Source organism: Acomys russatus, chromosome 3 (assembly GCF_903995435.1).
Source record: "Acomys russatus chromosome 3, mAcoRus1.1, whole genome shotgun sequence".
Classification (NCBI taxonomy): Eukaryota; Metazoa; Chordata; class Mammalia; order Rodentia; family Muridae; genus Acomys; species Acomys russatus.
Genome location: NC_067139.1, coordinates 50,529,174 through 50,545,153, shown reverse-complemented (window position 1 = coordinate 50,545,153; position 15,980 = coordinate 50,529,174). Strand labels below are relative to the sequence as shown.

The window sequence follows — 15,980 nt, the reverse complement described above, 5'->3', positions numbered from 1 at the left end:
ATTATTGTCTTCTCTTGATCCCAGGCTCAGACTTATACTCTTCAACCCAGGCTCAATCAAGCTCCTAGTCTTTTCCAACACTCTCTTTCCTGGCCTCCAGAAAGTTACCTAGCCACCCTGTGCCCCTGGCTTCTTGCTTCTAAAAGGTTCCTCCAACCAGCACTCTCTGGTGTTAACACACTGAGAAAGCTTAGAGCAGAGTATTGTGACAAGCATACTACCTGCTCAAAGGTAGCCTGCCACTATTGCTTGATGCCCTTATTTGACTAAACTTCAGGGGCATCCATCATTCCTCTGGTGACTGTGAGCCATATGACCACATGGATGTTCCCTCTCCTCAGCACTTAATAAGCAAGTGTTAGCTACTGCTCTTGTGTGTTTTCATGCCTCCTCATTGTGGCCAGAGAGGAGTGAAGCCATGCTCACTTCAAGATGCGGTGAGCGCGCATTCCCCCAGCCCCCACTGTGGACATTGAGCATCAGAGCAGAGGTGACACCAATGCCCCTGTCCTCAGGGCTACAGTTGCCATTTGGGAAAGCCACAAGGAAACACCCCTCTGTGATGTCTAGCCAGAGTCTTTTCACAAGGACTCTCCTCGCCTACCTTTCTCATTGAGCATTCTCTTTCATTTGGGCTAGGCCATTTTACATTGAGGGAAAAGGTCTTCGCTGGGTGCTATCAGATGTCTTCTACCGTCTCTAATGACTCTGCCTCGAGGGTACCAGAGTCACTGGCTGGGTTTGTCTCTAATCTCCTTTAGTATAGGAATCAGAGATAGCTCTGACATGAACATGGTTACAGAAAAGAAGCACAGATGGGCACTCAAAAGGCAGAGCTGCCTGCAAGTGCCAGTAGCGCCGGGAAAGGAAGACCCGAGCTCAAACACCACTTTGTACAAGACCAAACTTTCCCTGGCTCAGGGAGAGAGCCTATTGCACTAATACATTACAAAGGAGGCATGGGAAGGTTCAGTCAGCCCTCCATCGAATCCGTGCCATTTTGGTGGTCCCAGGGCTTGTGGCATCGGCGGCTTGCTCTTCTGTTTTCCTGCTTGTGTATTATTCCTACAGCAGAGGCTGCTGGTCCCCAACTCTCGAATAACAGCCCACACTGCAACAGCTCAGAATACTGCAGTGGCCCTACAGGAAACCTTGGTGCTAATTAAGAAGCCCTGCTCTAGAATAAGGACAGTAGAAGAGCAATATTCACTGGAAGGTTTTATTAGTTATCACTTATTGAGCTCTTCCTGTATACTAGGCAAGTTCCAAGTATTCCTTTCCTGTCACCAACAAGCATTTTAGGAATGTCTGAGTTTTCAGAAAAGAAGGCCTGGGGCTCAGAGAGGTGAAGAAAACTTAACAGTTATTATGTTTGTGTGTGGTAGAAGGAGAGGAAGTCCAATTGACCTGGGAGCCAAGCCCACAAATTCCCATCATCTCCACCGCAAAGCCTGCATAGATGTATGCTGTCATTAAGAGGGCCTAGACTTATGAGAATTAAATTAGCTTCACAATAAATATGATATACACCCTTAAGAAATAACACAGAAAACTCAAGGGAACATATATGCAACCAACCAGAGCTTCTTTCTGAGAAGAAAGGTTTGGTTAAATTCTCATATCAGCCCCTCATGTTAGAGCCTCCTCAGAACGTAGCAGTGGGCAAGGAGTATGGCCACAGGGATTTCAGTGTTGCCTCCTGAAAATCATCTCCCCTTTGCTTTCATTTTTCTCCTTTTAACTTTTATTTTTCTGAGATAAGAGTTTGCTATATAAGCCAAGCTAGCCTGGAATTGCTGTGCAGACTGGCCTCAGCCTCCTGAGTGCTGCCGTTACAGATGTGAGGCACCCTACCAGCTTTCTTGTTCCTTTTTTGGTAAGGCTGATGCCAACCTAGCGTCCACAAGCATTTATGTGCTTGCACGATGGATGCTTCGATAGCCATGGTTTAGTCTACTTTCTACTTGGGAAATCTGATCCCGTGAAAATAATGTTAGTGCAATAACCGCATCATGTGGCATTGGGATAAACTCTCTAGGGGACCTTAATAGTGTGGCACAATAAATTCCATGCTGACCCAACTCCTAAGGCCACTCAGCCAGTGTTCTCTCAATGTGGCTCCATCTCCAGTGCCTCCAGCCAGATCATTAATACGCAGTTACAAGTGTCAGCCTTCCGTGCTTCTCAGGGAAAGCTTATTTGAACCCTGTCCTGTGCTGACTTACTACGTTCCAGGAAACAGCTCCACACAGGACACTTTATAAGGTAACCTTCACATATGCTCCTCAGTGTGGGATGCATGTGATGAAGATGCAGTGTAGGTGTCGGGCAAGGGTGGTCTCTTGTGACATCACGAACTATGATAAAAGTCATTCCCAGGAGTGATGTCTCCTACCAGGAGTGAGCTCAGACAGATGGAGTCGTAGGTTGAAGGACAGGTCCCTGAGCTTCACCCTTCTTGAGGCCCAGAGCTTGAATCATGTCAGTGTTGGGAAATCATGCATGTGAATTGAAGAGAGACAGATACACCGCCACACAGCAACTGCTGTGTGTCCCAGCAGATGGAGCCCCGTGAAGTCCCAAGCCTCAGACTAAGCGAGAGAGATAGGCAGTGAGTTTTCATGCAAGTGCTTCTGCTCCAGCAGTGGGAAAAGCCCCTGCTCCTTCGCTCCCTGTGGTTTTGGGGAGGAGTGATAAGATAGCAAGACCAGAAACACACCAAATGCTCAGTAGACAGTAGATACTAATCCCCAAGGCTCCTTCCAAATACCCTGGAGGCCAACGCCGGCTGCAAGCCACAGCTAACCTCAGGAAAGAAAAGAGGGTTTCTGGGATGTCACAAGCTGATTCCACATAGCCTGTGTCTTAAGGCCTGAAACACCCCAGGGTGCACTGGGAAGCTGGCGGCGCTCCCAAGTCAGGTAGACACAGCAAAGTGAAATCCGGAAGGAGGTGGTGAGGACAGTGGATGGCATTTTTATGTAAGCGTACCCTAATTATTAATTAGGTACTCAGGAATTATCTGAATATTTCTTGGGATGCCGGGATGATCCACAGTCTCGGGATGGGTTGGGTTCTGTGACCTAACAAATCACCCTGATGAGGCTCCGGGGCTGTACTCTGAAGAGCAAGGCTTTCTTCAGCGACTCAGAAATCAGTCTTCACCTCAGAGCGTTTTCAACCCCTGCCTGTGTCCAGCACCTGTTGCATGTGTGGTCAGAGTAGGAAAGAGCCTCACACGTCTTCTTCAGCTCCTCTTAGGTCAGTGCTGACCCGGGCAAGCATACACAGCGCTGGGGTCACCCGCAGGTTACTGAGTCAGGATGCCAAGGCTGGGGTGGGGTTTTCCTTCATGGCTCCATCTCCCAGTCCTGTGAAGCATCCTAGGACTCTATCACTGGGGGGCCTGTCCTCCTAGCAAACCACACACTTCCAAACCTCCTTTTGTGAGGCCTGTGAGCCTCCTTCCCAGGCATGTAGGGTGCTGGGTCTTTCACCCACCCCCAGGGCGTCCCCAGGCCTGCAAATGACAAGCTAATAAAAAGGCTCTGGAAGCTCTCTTGCGCGTGCGCACATGCAACAGCCGAATCTGGTTTTAATTACTTGTACTTCAGTTGAACTTTGGCGTTTCCTTTGACTTTCTCCCCGATGTATGTGAGCCGAGCTGTGGGCTTTGCGACCCTGCAGAGAATCCTTAGAAAAAGTGGAGGGGGCGGGGGCGTCCAGATCAGCTCTCTGGTGCCAACAAAAATCAAATCTAACTGGATGTTTTGACCAAATGCATCTTCGCCTTTCGCCCTTAATTAGCTACAGTGAGTCCTACCCGCCGACCCCAGAGCTAGGCTCCAAATTCCCCAGGGGCTGTGCAGGAAATGCCTTTTGCTTTACAGCTCCTTTTTCACATAAGTATCAGCTGTCCAGAGGCTGCATTAAAATACTGTCTTAATCAGAAGGTTCTAGTAAAGAGGCAGGCCTTTCATGATGCCTGATGCCTGCCTGCCTGTCTCTAATCAAGCTGAACATAGGATCCTGTAATCTGTCAACAGGGGCTAGCGGGCTGTAAATTAGCTCTCACAAAGGCCAGAGAGTCTACTGAGCTCTTAAATGTGCTATCTGCTCCTTAATCTAACCTTTAGAAAAATGCCAAGCACGAAAGGAATTGTGGAGCTGCTATTGTTGGAGACAGTCTGTGTGTTTAAACCACACTCAGGTGCTTTGTTGACAGCAGGACATTGATACTATGTTTTTCCAGGTGAGTCCAGTTACTGAGTGCAATGCCCACTTAACAGGCAGCTATGTCTTTAGTTTTTTTTGTTCTCTTTGTTTTAAGGGTTTTCCTTTAGGCTTCACTTTGAGAGCAAGACAAGCCCTAATTATGGCAGCATAGGTTTTACCTGGTGTAGTATGCAGGTAGGATCCCTGAACCTCAGCAGTCTGCTGCCGGTCCCAGTGGGAGATGGGCAGAACTGATAGCCGGGGTTTGAACCTTTTAAGCAACTTGAGAGCGTGCTTTTGGCTTTTAGAGTTATTTTCTAGCTGGTGCTTTGGGGTGGTCTTTGCTTCCTTCGGTCCCTATTGTAGAGATTCTTTTTGGGTTTGGCTTCGTTCAGTCAGTTATAAAAGGTGGGCTTGGGAAATGGCCCTTTGCCACAGACCACCTGAGAAGTCAGAAGTTGAAGGTCAATGCCAGCTCTCCTGGCTGTGATGTGCTACTGCTGGGGGGGGGGGCATACTGTGAGGGATATTATGGGATGGAAGGAGGCTATGATAAGAGGAACAAGAGTTCAAAGTTAGCAGCATGGTGAATTTGAGGCTAGCCTGAGCTACATATAGGATTCTGTCTCAAATCAAATACAAAAACAAACAAACAAATAACCATACAGGAAGGAAGGAGGGATGGAAAGGAGGGTAAAGGATGGAAAAGAAAATGATAAGGCAAACAGATCACTACATTTTCCCCAAGGACCAGCCCGTGAGCACTATGTGTGTTACTCTCTGTGTAAGTTTGGCTCCACCTTAGTTTTCAAAGGTCCCCAGTCTCCAAGATACAGGTATTGCCAAGCAGGGCTGCTAGCATCTCTGCTGTTGACACGGATCCTGCCCAGGCATCCCTTGGCTATACAACCAGGCACAGCCAGGCTCCCCTCCTCTTCCTGTACCTGAATAAGGAAGCCAGCACCTCATCTGGTTCACAATTGGGATGATTCTGTGGGTTGAAGAGGCAGCATGAAGACCTGATGGAGCAAACAGTCAGTGTGTAACCAACTAAGCAAACGTGTAAGAGCAGGAGTCAAGGGGCAAATGGGACCCATTCCTCAAAGACTGACTCCCCAGCCTGCAGCCCAGCAGGATGGCTGCGGTGCCATTGCTTTATTGAACTGCACAAGCTGCATTCCCCCTGGGAAGTCTCCAAGCTGCCTTTTTGGCCTGTTTTGAGATTGCTGAATGAGCTAATACAGAACGCATTGTCTGCTGAGCCGGCAGAGTTTTCTAGCAAAATTTTTATCATTCTGTAGACTGATTGTGCTTGGCTGGAATAAGGAAGAAAATGTTTGAGGCCTCTCAAGGGCATTTGATGAATCCAACTCTAATTTAAAGGGACTAATAGATTATTGATTTAAGCAGGGTGATGGTGAGCGGATCAATGGCTAAGCCATCTGTATCCACCTTAAATACCAAAACTGTCCCTAGAAGGAGAGCCACCTTTGTCCCCCACTGATCCCCACCTCTTTGTGGGGAGGCAAGTAGACAAGCAGGCAGGAAGAGGAGCTCTGATAAACTTAGACAGAGTGTATTTATGCTATGTTAGTAGAGAGCAAACGAAGCCATTCAAGTCCTCCTCTTCCTTTATCTTGGTGCCACACCCTGGTTTCTATTCTAGAACATGTCTTTAAGTGTTCGCCTACAGCCAACTCTGGTGCTACTGAAATCTGAAGCTTTCATTCTATTCCCTTTGGTTTTGTGGCACTTTAAGCACTAGAGGTCACATAGAGGAAATATAAGACCACAGACTACATACATAAATACAGTTTTTTGGGGGGGGTACTGGGAATTCAACCCATGTATGCTGGGCAAATACCCTGCCATAAATTCAGTGTGTGTGTGTGTGTGTGTGTGTGTGTGTGTGTGTGTTATATTTTTAAAACTTTTGAGATGGGGTCTCATTGACCTACCTAGTCTGGGCTTTGAACTCATTTTATATCCCAGGCCAACCTTGAATTTACTACCTTCCTCTCTGGCCTCAACCTTCTAAGTAGCTAAGAAAAAAGCCCTACCACACCAGGCCTGTCTCATCTGGAGCTTTGTATGGCTTGTGACACAGCCTGGCATGAACCAGTCCATCTGGCTGTAAGCAAGTGGGCACATGGGGTGAAGGGGTGAGAGCCCCTGTGCCCATGGCCGTGCTGTGTGGCCATGCTGGGCTCATTGCTTGGAGTAGGTTTTCACTTCTGAGGAGTTTCAGGAGAGTCTCAGCATTTATCCACTGTTATAAATGCGCTCATCCACAGAAGGCTCTCCCTGGCATCGTTAACACCTTTGGGGATTTTGTACATCTCCAGGCCCCTCCTTATGCTTCTGTGTGTCTCACACTTCTTAGGAATAGCTCACTCTCTGTTTCCTCACCAGGAAGATGAAATGCTGGGCTTGCTTCAGGACAGGTAGTGAAGTGGCATATTTATGGAAATTACTGCCCACCTTTGAGGTTCAGGGCATGGCTGTAACGGCTGAGTCCAGCCCTGACAGAACTGTATTTATGACTCTCTGAGACAAGCCAGAGCAGCTGCTCTACCGGAAGCTTGTGCCTCGATCATGTGAAGAACAGGGTGCTCACTGGTGATGCTTCTGCAGAGATGCTGACGTGAAAACAGATGCACACACACACACACACACACACACACACACACACACACACACACACACACACACCAACCCAGCCTGGAAGATGAGCATGGGAGCAAGGGCCATGAGTGTGGGCAGCCTTCCTAGAAGTCAGTTTATTACCATGAATTAAACACTAACAAAATCATTTTGAAATATCGTCTCTATTGAACTTAATAGTCACAATTCTGAGAATTTATCTTAAAGCAATAGATGGAAATACACTGAGATTATCTGTGAAGATGTTCATTCCTGCGAGATGTTTTGGAGGAAAAATACTAACAAGGAACTAGGGTCATGACGTCATAAACTAAACAGAGCCCCAGTCTCAGTACAATTCCACTTTAATAAGCAAACAAAGGTATGTAAGTGCATGGAAGAAAGTCTGCCCAGGATGCCCCGAGATCGCAGGGCTGTCTAAATGAAGAGGTCGTGAGAGATGTGTGTGTGAGCACAAGCACTCATGCCCTAACTTCCCTGCAGTTTTACGGAGATGGATGTATTAACTTCATCAAGGATTGTTTTGCTGTGGATGCCGTGATTCCCGATCTGATTTTGGAGGGACACTGAGCAGATGTAAGGATGCCTTCCCATTAGGCCTTGATCTTGGCAAGCCTCAGCAGCTTCCCAAGCCAGTCCCTCCCAGTCTGCTGGACACTTGGCACCACTGTACCACAATCCCCAAAGCCCTCTGTGCCAGAAGAAGTAGGCACATGAGATAGATGGCTTCATCACTGTTTTCAGATCTAACCTGTAAAGACCATAATGGATTTATCTACTAGGACTCATACTATCCCAGTGAATCCATTCCAAGATTCTTATGAATTATGAAAATACTATAATTGTAGTTGATTCTGTTCCAAAGGGCTAATTACATTTTTAAGGAAGCAAATGAGTGTAAGAGTGCTTTTTTATTTCAAATTTTATCATGTAGCTACTTAGAAGAGCACTTAGTGTTTGAAAAGAAGGGGGGAAAGGGAAAAGTTCATGAATTAGTTCAGCCAGGGTTTATTAATCATCTGCCCTATAGGACGAGCCCTAGCCATGGCACATAGTTGTAAGCACTACAGGTAGGGACCCTGGCTTCACAAGACTGTCAGTGGGGTAGGGGGACAGTTGTAAAATATAAAGTTGAAAACAAGGAAACTTTCTAAACTTCGGACCTTTATAGAAAACTTTATAGAAAATAAGATAAAATAATATGACACAGTGACCAGGGAGAGCAAGGGGCCTTTTTTGTTTTTCTTTCATCCTTTGGTTTGGTGCTGGGGATTGGTTCCATCATGTCACACATGCTAAGCACAAGCTCTACCACTGAGCAACACTGCCTTCCACAGCCCAGACACTCCAATTAGAGAAGTCCCCTCTCAGAGTGACACTCTGATATCTAAGAGACTAGCAGCAGCTAAACATGATGGCTTGGACTTTGTGGGTGAGGGAAATGGATAGCATAGTTACTTGCTCACCTGTCTGGGGCAGGATCTGGCAGTGCTCCTAGAGCCCCTGGGAACAAGCCCGTGCCTACCCCCTATGGCTGGATTTAGAGGCCCAGCCTCTAAATGCTGTCTCACATTGCTATGTAAGCTTGTCCTATTCAAAGAATGGAGAGCAATTATTTAGAACTCAACCAGTGAGGGAATCCTGGAAGGTGAGCATTGCCCAGGGAATGCCAAGAAAGCCCTGTGGAGAATGGGAAGGACTCTGACCTCATCCATTACTGTCATAGGGCTCCCTGTAGGCAGAAGATAGACACTTTAATCTTGCCTGCACCAATGCAGGGGTGGAGAGTGTGGACTGGGAAGGCTGGGGAAAGGGCTACTGCAGCTGAGCCCACTGTGTACAGTGTGGGAGCTCCTCACCGAGGCAGCCTTGGTTAGCATCAGGCTCAGCCAGTGGAGGGACCTGGGTGCTCCGGGTTCCTCTCACCAGCTCAGTAATGAGCAACAACTAGCAACTTGATGATCTTTGAAGCACTCTTTATTTGGAGTGGTGTGGAGCGGTGTGGAAAGCTGAAGATTCTAGAATGGTGTTGCCCTCCTTCCAATCACACTCTTCACAGTTTAGGGACTCTGTGTGTCTGCAGAAAGCCAAGGGCCAGTTCCTGCTCTGACTCTGGTGGAAGAGCACTCTGGTCCAAGCTCTACAAACTTCCATTTCAGTGGAGTTGGAGTGGTTGGATAATGAAAATAGGGACCACGTGGTTTATAGTCTGGGAGAAAATGCCAGGCGTGGTGGCATATGTCTATGTCATAGCATCAGAGAGGCAGTGGCAGAAGAACTGGGAGTTTAAGGCTAGTCTGGCCTGTCATAGCAATCCCCTTTCCTCCGATATATAATCAAATGCCCAGAATACAGATGTACACAAGTTAGAAGTCAGCTGCGACCTGCTCCACCTCCAACAGGAGCTGCATGCTATTCTGGGGCTTTATGCCTGAGGCTACACTTTCTAAGCTTAGGGTTCTTGCTGTTTCAGGCCCAAGGCCAGCTCAAAGCAGTGCGGGGCTTCCCAAAATCATGATTTTTTTAGTCCTTATGGCCACAGGACAAAAGCTTAGCCATATAACAGCACAACACTGAAACTTCAACATTTCTTTATTTTGTTATTAAAAAAATAATAAATGACTTTTGGTTAAGTGAGCAATAGCATCAAACAATACACCCATGACTCTAGGTTAAAGAAAGCCAGAGGAAACAGAAGGGACAGCCAGGCCTTGGACAAAGGCCTGACTTTGGACTTTGGTTCCACCTGCTCCCTGCTGGTCTTAGACAAGGCTCTGCCTGAAGGACTTGAGTTGAATTTCTGCTTCTCGTGGGTAGCTTGGGAATCCGTCGTGCTCATGGTGCCTGTGAACTTCAAATTAGATACATGTGAGGTTGCTTTTGCTGGGGTCTTTTAGCATCACCGCTGTCAGGGTCACAGGGACAACTGCTTCTATGGGTTTAGTCCAACTAGGGTTATTGCTTGAGTGTGGAGCAGACATGTTGGAGCTGACTGGGGAGAACCTAACTGAGCTCAAATGTGTTTTCTTTTGTTTCCTCACCCTCCCTTCTCTACCTTAGCGATCGAGACACAGAGTACCAGCTCTGAGGAGCTCGTCCCAAGCCCACCATCTCCACTTCCTCCTCCTCGGGTGTACAAGCCCTGCTTCGTCTGCCAGGACAAATCATCAGGGTACCACTATGGTGTCAGTGCCTGCGAAGGGTGCAAGGTGAGTACCCTCATGAGGTGACCTCCCCTACTCCAGAAACAAGCTCGTTTGACGGCTGCAGCATCACCTCCAGCTGGGGTTGTAGCTTGGCTCTGTCTCATAGTTTGTCATCTGCTTGCATTTCTTTAGTTTAAAGTTCAGAGAGGCCTGTAAATGAGTGACCAAAGGCAAACATTACCAGGCCTTTAAAACACATAGCTCCCACCCACACAGATACATACAAGTTCTGTCTTGCTAAGAACCTTTTGAAGGAGTCCTAAGCGTCATGGTCCTGTTTCTCTCGGGACATGACATCTGGTGTCTTTGTAGTTCTATTTTATTTTTAAATATGACTGACACGCCACTGAAACAACTTGCAGTCGAGCCAAGGGGTTGAAATTGGGATTTATCTCCTGGCTGCCTCCTCAGCCCTGTGGCCATTGAATTACACTTTGATTTTCAGCTTGCACGGACTTGCTACCGTAGATGTGCTGTAAATTCAGTAGTTGGATCAAAGCCCCTGCCCACAGAACACAGGAGGCTGAACACATGTCAGAGACGAGATGGCTGCTCTGAATCAAGCTAGACAACCCTTATCAAGCCCAAGAGGCATAACTGAGTGGAAACGGCCATGTAATCTTAAGGAAGAAACCAAAAGTGACTCATGGGCAGATGCGACTCGTCTGCGGAAATGTCTCCAAGGAGCTATGTTGTCTTGCACCAGCCCTTCCCTACATAAGCTGTTGCTTTCTAGTTCTTTCTATCTGGCTGTTGAGGTCTGCTGTTTGCTATCCAGACTGCGTGATTGGTTTACATGGTTGGGGGCTACGATAGCTTCATAGGCTCTGGGGCACTGGGCTTATCAGCATGAGAAATTTCTGTACATGTTAGCCAGGCACTATTGTATAGCATGCCATTGGCAGCTCCATGTCTTCACACCATAGCCCTTTATTCAGCTCACAGGTATCTGGGCCTCTGTGTAGCTGCCCTGGTCTTGGTCATGTTCTTCTATGTGTCTCTGGGTCAACTATGGGTTGGCTCAGCTGGGCTTCCAGAAGTGTTGACTGTTGGCTAGAAAGACTCCTCTCTGTTCCATGTGGGCTGAGACAGGGTTCCAGAAGAGAGAGAAGAAAGATGCACATGAGGTGTTCAGAGCAGCATGCCACTAGCCAAACCATTCATCTGCTCAGCATAGCTTCGATAGGTCTGAACAGCCTTGAAGGGTTCAAGTAGCTATGCTTGATATGGGATGGGGACCGTCGGCTTGTGGTCAGCCTCGCCATGTAAATAAGATACTATTTCCTATGAGTGGAAGCGGTACAGGCCCTATTATCTGCCCCAGTTCTCCCAGTGTGGGTGCTTAGTGACAGAATGAACAAATGTGTCAGTGTCACTCAGTCCCACAAAGCAATGACAATAGTTACCCACGTTTATCAGCCATCTAAGAAACAGACTATGTTACAGTGTAAGAGCAGCTTAGGAAATCCACTGAAGACCTAAGAATCTGTTCTCCTTGGGACTGTGGGAGATGCTTTGAGGAACTGCCTTCCCTTCTGTCTCTGCCTAGGTGGCAGTTAGCGCTGGCTAAAGGCACATATTCATGCAACTGAATTCATGCAGCTCACGTGAGCTGGATACTTAAGTATGTCCTAACATGTGAGAGGGCTTCGTGGAATGCTGGTGCAGTTTTGTCTGCTTCTTATATAACATGAAGGCAAATGAGTTCCTAACGTTCATTTGGAAAATAAATGAAAAAATATCTTTAAATCTACTTATTCATCTATTGAGATAAGGCCTACTGTGTTGCCCAAGATAGCCTGGAATTCACAGCAATCCAACTGTCTCAGTCTTCTGAGTGCGGGGATTGCAGGCATGAGCTAGCTACCCCAGCGTCAAAAACATGCTTCCTGATTTCCAAAACAATTCCAGTTATCTCAAACTCAGAAATCTGAAGAAGGTGTGGCAGCTTCCTGCTTGCATGATGGCCGGGAGGGACAACACCAGACTTGCCCTCCCTCAGGCAGATGCCTGACCTGCAGAGTAAGCTGTTTCCCCATCTCTGTAGCACAGCCTGTTCTTATCAGCTCCTGCTCGGCTCATTCTCTGACCTTCTGTTCTACTTTGCGATTCTGACTCCCTTTAGGAAAAACCCCCAAGAAAAATAAACCCACCGCATTACAAACGGCTGACGAACTCTGTTAAGCGCTCTTGAGTCTCAGGATGGGAAGTCCTTCTGTCAGAGCCATAAACTAGGTCAGGTCATAGAGTTCCTGGCACAGGTGAAACATGAACACTGGGTGCTAGGGGTGGCAGGCCACTGGCTGCCTTTCCCCATTGGTAGGGAAAAACTTACTCTGCATTTGAGCTGGCTGAGAAAATAATGTAGAAATCTTTTATAAGTGAAAATAATGAAAAGGTAAAACAGTAATGTACCCAGAAGAAACTGTTTAAATAGAAAATATAATCTTATTGGTCATTTAAACCATCAATATAGTCAATGTCTAGAAAATAAGAAAGCAACATGGCCCCTCCCCCAGAGAAAAATCTGTTAAAACCCAGCATTTACATGGACTTACAGACTTTGACTTTATAAAATAAGATGGTATATTGTTTACCCGATTTTAATCTGTCTTTATATTTAATTATATTGCATGGTCAAAATTTAGTGTCTGGGGTTATACAATCAACATACTGGCTGGTGGCTGTATTTTAACTTACTAATTAAGCCCTTTATATAATAAGGTGTTTCTGATTTGTATCATTTATAAGCAATACTTCATAATCTTTGCCATATCTGTGAATTAGTAAAAATGGACTGCAGGGCAGTGGCTTGGAAAGTGTGTGGGTGAATGTGTGAAGCTGCTAGAGATTGAAGCTGGGGCCTCATGCATACTGGACAAGCACTCCAGCAACTGGCACCCCCCACTGCGGGCGCCCTTCCTTTTCACTGCCAAGGCTTTTGATTCAGATAGCCAATACTAGCTTCCGCTGTTAAGTGTTGAATTATGGTATTATCAGGGACCTTTCCTTGTACCCGCCCCCCCCCAAATTCCAAATGCTTGACGCAGAGACCCATTAGATTTATTCAACAAGCTTCAAAGCACTATAACTGGGCAGATGTTCATCTATTCTAACCCGATTATGCTGGCCTGGCCACCTCCTAGCCACATGCCCTTTGACTTGCCACCTCAGTCTTGCCTTGGCCTTCTCCTGCGTCTCTCTGTCCTCATGGAAAACTCCTCCTGGTCCTCCTCATGGTCCTTCTCCCTCTCTGGTCCCTTCCTGAGACCCATGAGTAGGAACAGAAGTCCCACCTTCTGTCTCCTCTGGCCAGTTATTGGCTAATCAGCTTCTTTCATTAACCAGTCAAAGATAATTGGGTAGTGATTTCTACACAGTGTTGATACAGGATATTCTTCAATGATTATGACAATGCCCAAGTCTGGACTGTGTCTCAGGACACAGAAATTAGCATCTGGGTACACGGTACACAAGACCAACCCCCAACTGTTAGGTCTATAACAAGTTGACCATGCTAGAGGCTCTCCCTATCGACCGTAAGGTGATGCTCTTGTTGCAACTTTCCTTTGGAGTTCCTCTGTTTAATTAGAAGTTTACACAAAGTCATGTGCATGTACTACTTTGGCTACTGGTTAAGGCACTATTGGCCCCTTGTTCACCTAGCTCTTCTCTGGGGGGATATGCAGGGGCACTATTCCAGCGAGGAGCCTCTGTTTTGAAGTAGAAGTCCCAAATAGAACCCAGAACATGCTCTCAAGAACGTGTGTGTGTGTGTGTGTGTGTGTGTGTGTGTGTGTGTGTGTTGGATCAGTTTAGGGAAGTGCTGTCCTAACATGTGTAAAGCCCTAGGTCTCATCTCTAGCACTGTTTAACCTTGGCATAGAGGATCCTACCTATTATCTTAGCATTCAGGAGGAAGAGGCAAGAGGATCAAACTTCAAAGGCACCTTGGGCTACATAGCAAGTTCAAGTACAGTTTGAGATACTTGACACCCTGCTTCAAAAATAAATACATTAAATAAATAAATGTAGTACTTGCCCTGGCTTCTGCCTATCCTGACATTGATGACCTTATCATTATTGGGGGAAAAGCCCCTCCATCTTCCAGGGGACCAGGTGGCACAGCCAGCCACCATGGCAGGCATATGATGACGGTCAGAACTTAATGAATGGGTGTGGATCACCTTTAGGGACAGTCAGTGGCTGCTATGTTGACACAACATCACCATGGCAACAAAGCCACTAGACACACCCTTGGGATGTCCCGTTTAGGGGACTTCCAGTTGAGTGACATGTTTTCCAGGGCACAAAGAGAACAAACTGTGAAAGTGTGGTTAGTCAAGGATTTGGCAATATAAAATCATAACATACGACTGAAAAAAAATGATAATCCAAGTGCACTGATGACTTCCTAGACTTAGCATTTGGACGCTGAAGCAAGGGGATCGTGATTGTGAGAACAGCTCTGGACGCCTAGTGATATCCTGTGTCATATCTAGCATATATGTTACATATATGGTTTATGCACAGTTTTGGCCTGAGTCATGTATTATATTCCATCATTGGTTTTCTGAGAGTACAGAATCAACAGTGTGATTTCCAGGAATTACATCCCAGCTAGGCTACCCCCAGCTTAACAACCAGCGACAAAGACGTTGATCACACTGCCTGCTGTTTTCACACCTGAGAATGGGGATGGATTAATTATTTTTCTAGACTTTGTGATTGAAAATCTGACAGAAGGGGACCTTTAATGGGGGAGAGGCTTATCTGTCTACCATCTGAGGGAGCAGTACATCTTTGGGTGGTGGCAGGAGGCTGTCTGTTCACATCTCTGTGGCTCTGGAAGCACCGAGAGGCAGAGAAGGTGCATGCTGGTACTGGACTGGCTCTCTCCTTTCTCCTTATCGCTGAGTCTCAATCCACAGCAGGTGGAGTTGTGCCTTCAGGCAGGATTTTCCCCCCTGGCTGATCCTCCCTGGAAACACAATCAAGAAAGGTGTGCCTCATCAATGCCTTAGGTGTCTCTTAATCTAATCAAAACTATCTATCAAAATTGTCTATCACAAAGAGATATCACAGTATTATTGGGAATGTGAAATAAGTTCACATATACTCAGCATGTGGACTAGTACCTGGCACCTTCTAGGCACCTCACACACTTAGTTCCCATGTAAATAGCATATTGAATAATACCTGGTATCTATTAAGCATCATTGCACACTTAATTCCTAGGTTCACACCATATATTATGGGATAGTGCCTGATATTGATGAAGCAGCATACATACATACATACATATATACATACATACACATATACAAACATACATACTTCCAACATACTCAGAAGACTGTAGAGTACCTGGAACCTGCTAGGCCCAGACATGTTTAATTCCTGATCATCATTAATTTCAGTAGAGCTACTACACAGGGTGAGGTGACATCAGTTCCAGTATTAGCACTCCACTGATAACGCCCTGTCAGCATTTCCTCATTCCTTTATACAAAATAACTCGGCCTGTTTCCTTTAACACTCACGCAAAGGCCCAACCCAAGGCCACCTGTCTTGCTGTAGACCAGGGGTGGTAAATTGGTCCTGTGGAGAGCCAGATGGTAAGTATTTTAGGCCTTGAAGGTATAAGGCTTCTGTCAGGATGACTCAGCCCTGCTTGTCCAGCCAGCCACAGTAAGCTGTGGCATAGAATGCAGATGGCACTGCACCAGCAACTTTACTTGTAGAAAACAGGCGATGGCCCAGGTATGGCTACTGACCCCTGCCCACAGTACATGGTGACATGTTCCTTCTCACAGCCTAAACCTCGGAAGCTGGTGGCTCCAGGGGCTTGCTCTGGAGAGAGCAGGCCAAAGTGTCCCTACTGCATAAAGGGCT

The 15,980-nt window shown here is 46.6% G+C and overlaps 1 protein-coding gene across 2 annotated transcripts in view; it reads left to right on the top strand.

The window, feature by feature from the left end:
* The window catches only part of Rarb (retinoic acid receptor beta), a 131,265-nt gene that overhangs the window by 17,010 nt on the left and 98,275 nt on the right, over window positions 1-15,980 (top strand). The window contains exons 1-2 of one of the 2 annotated variants that reach the window (XM_051140112.1): window positions 9,628-9,747; window positions 9,940-10,088. In XM_051140112.1, coding sequence (XP_050996069.1) covers window positions 9,717-9,747; window positions 9,940-10,088 — 180 coding nt within the window. In that variant the 5' untranslated portion in view covers window positions 9,628-9,716. Of the gene's footprint in view, window positions 1-9,627; window positions 9,748-9,939; window positions 10,089-15,980 lie in introns of those variants that run through there. The other variant, XM_051140104.1, reaches the window with a different exon arrangement.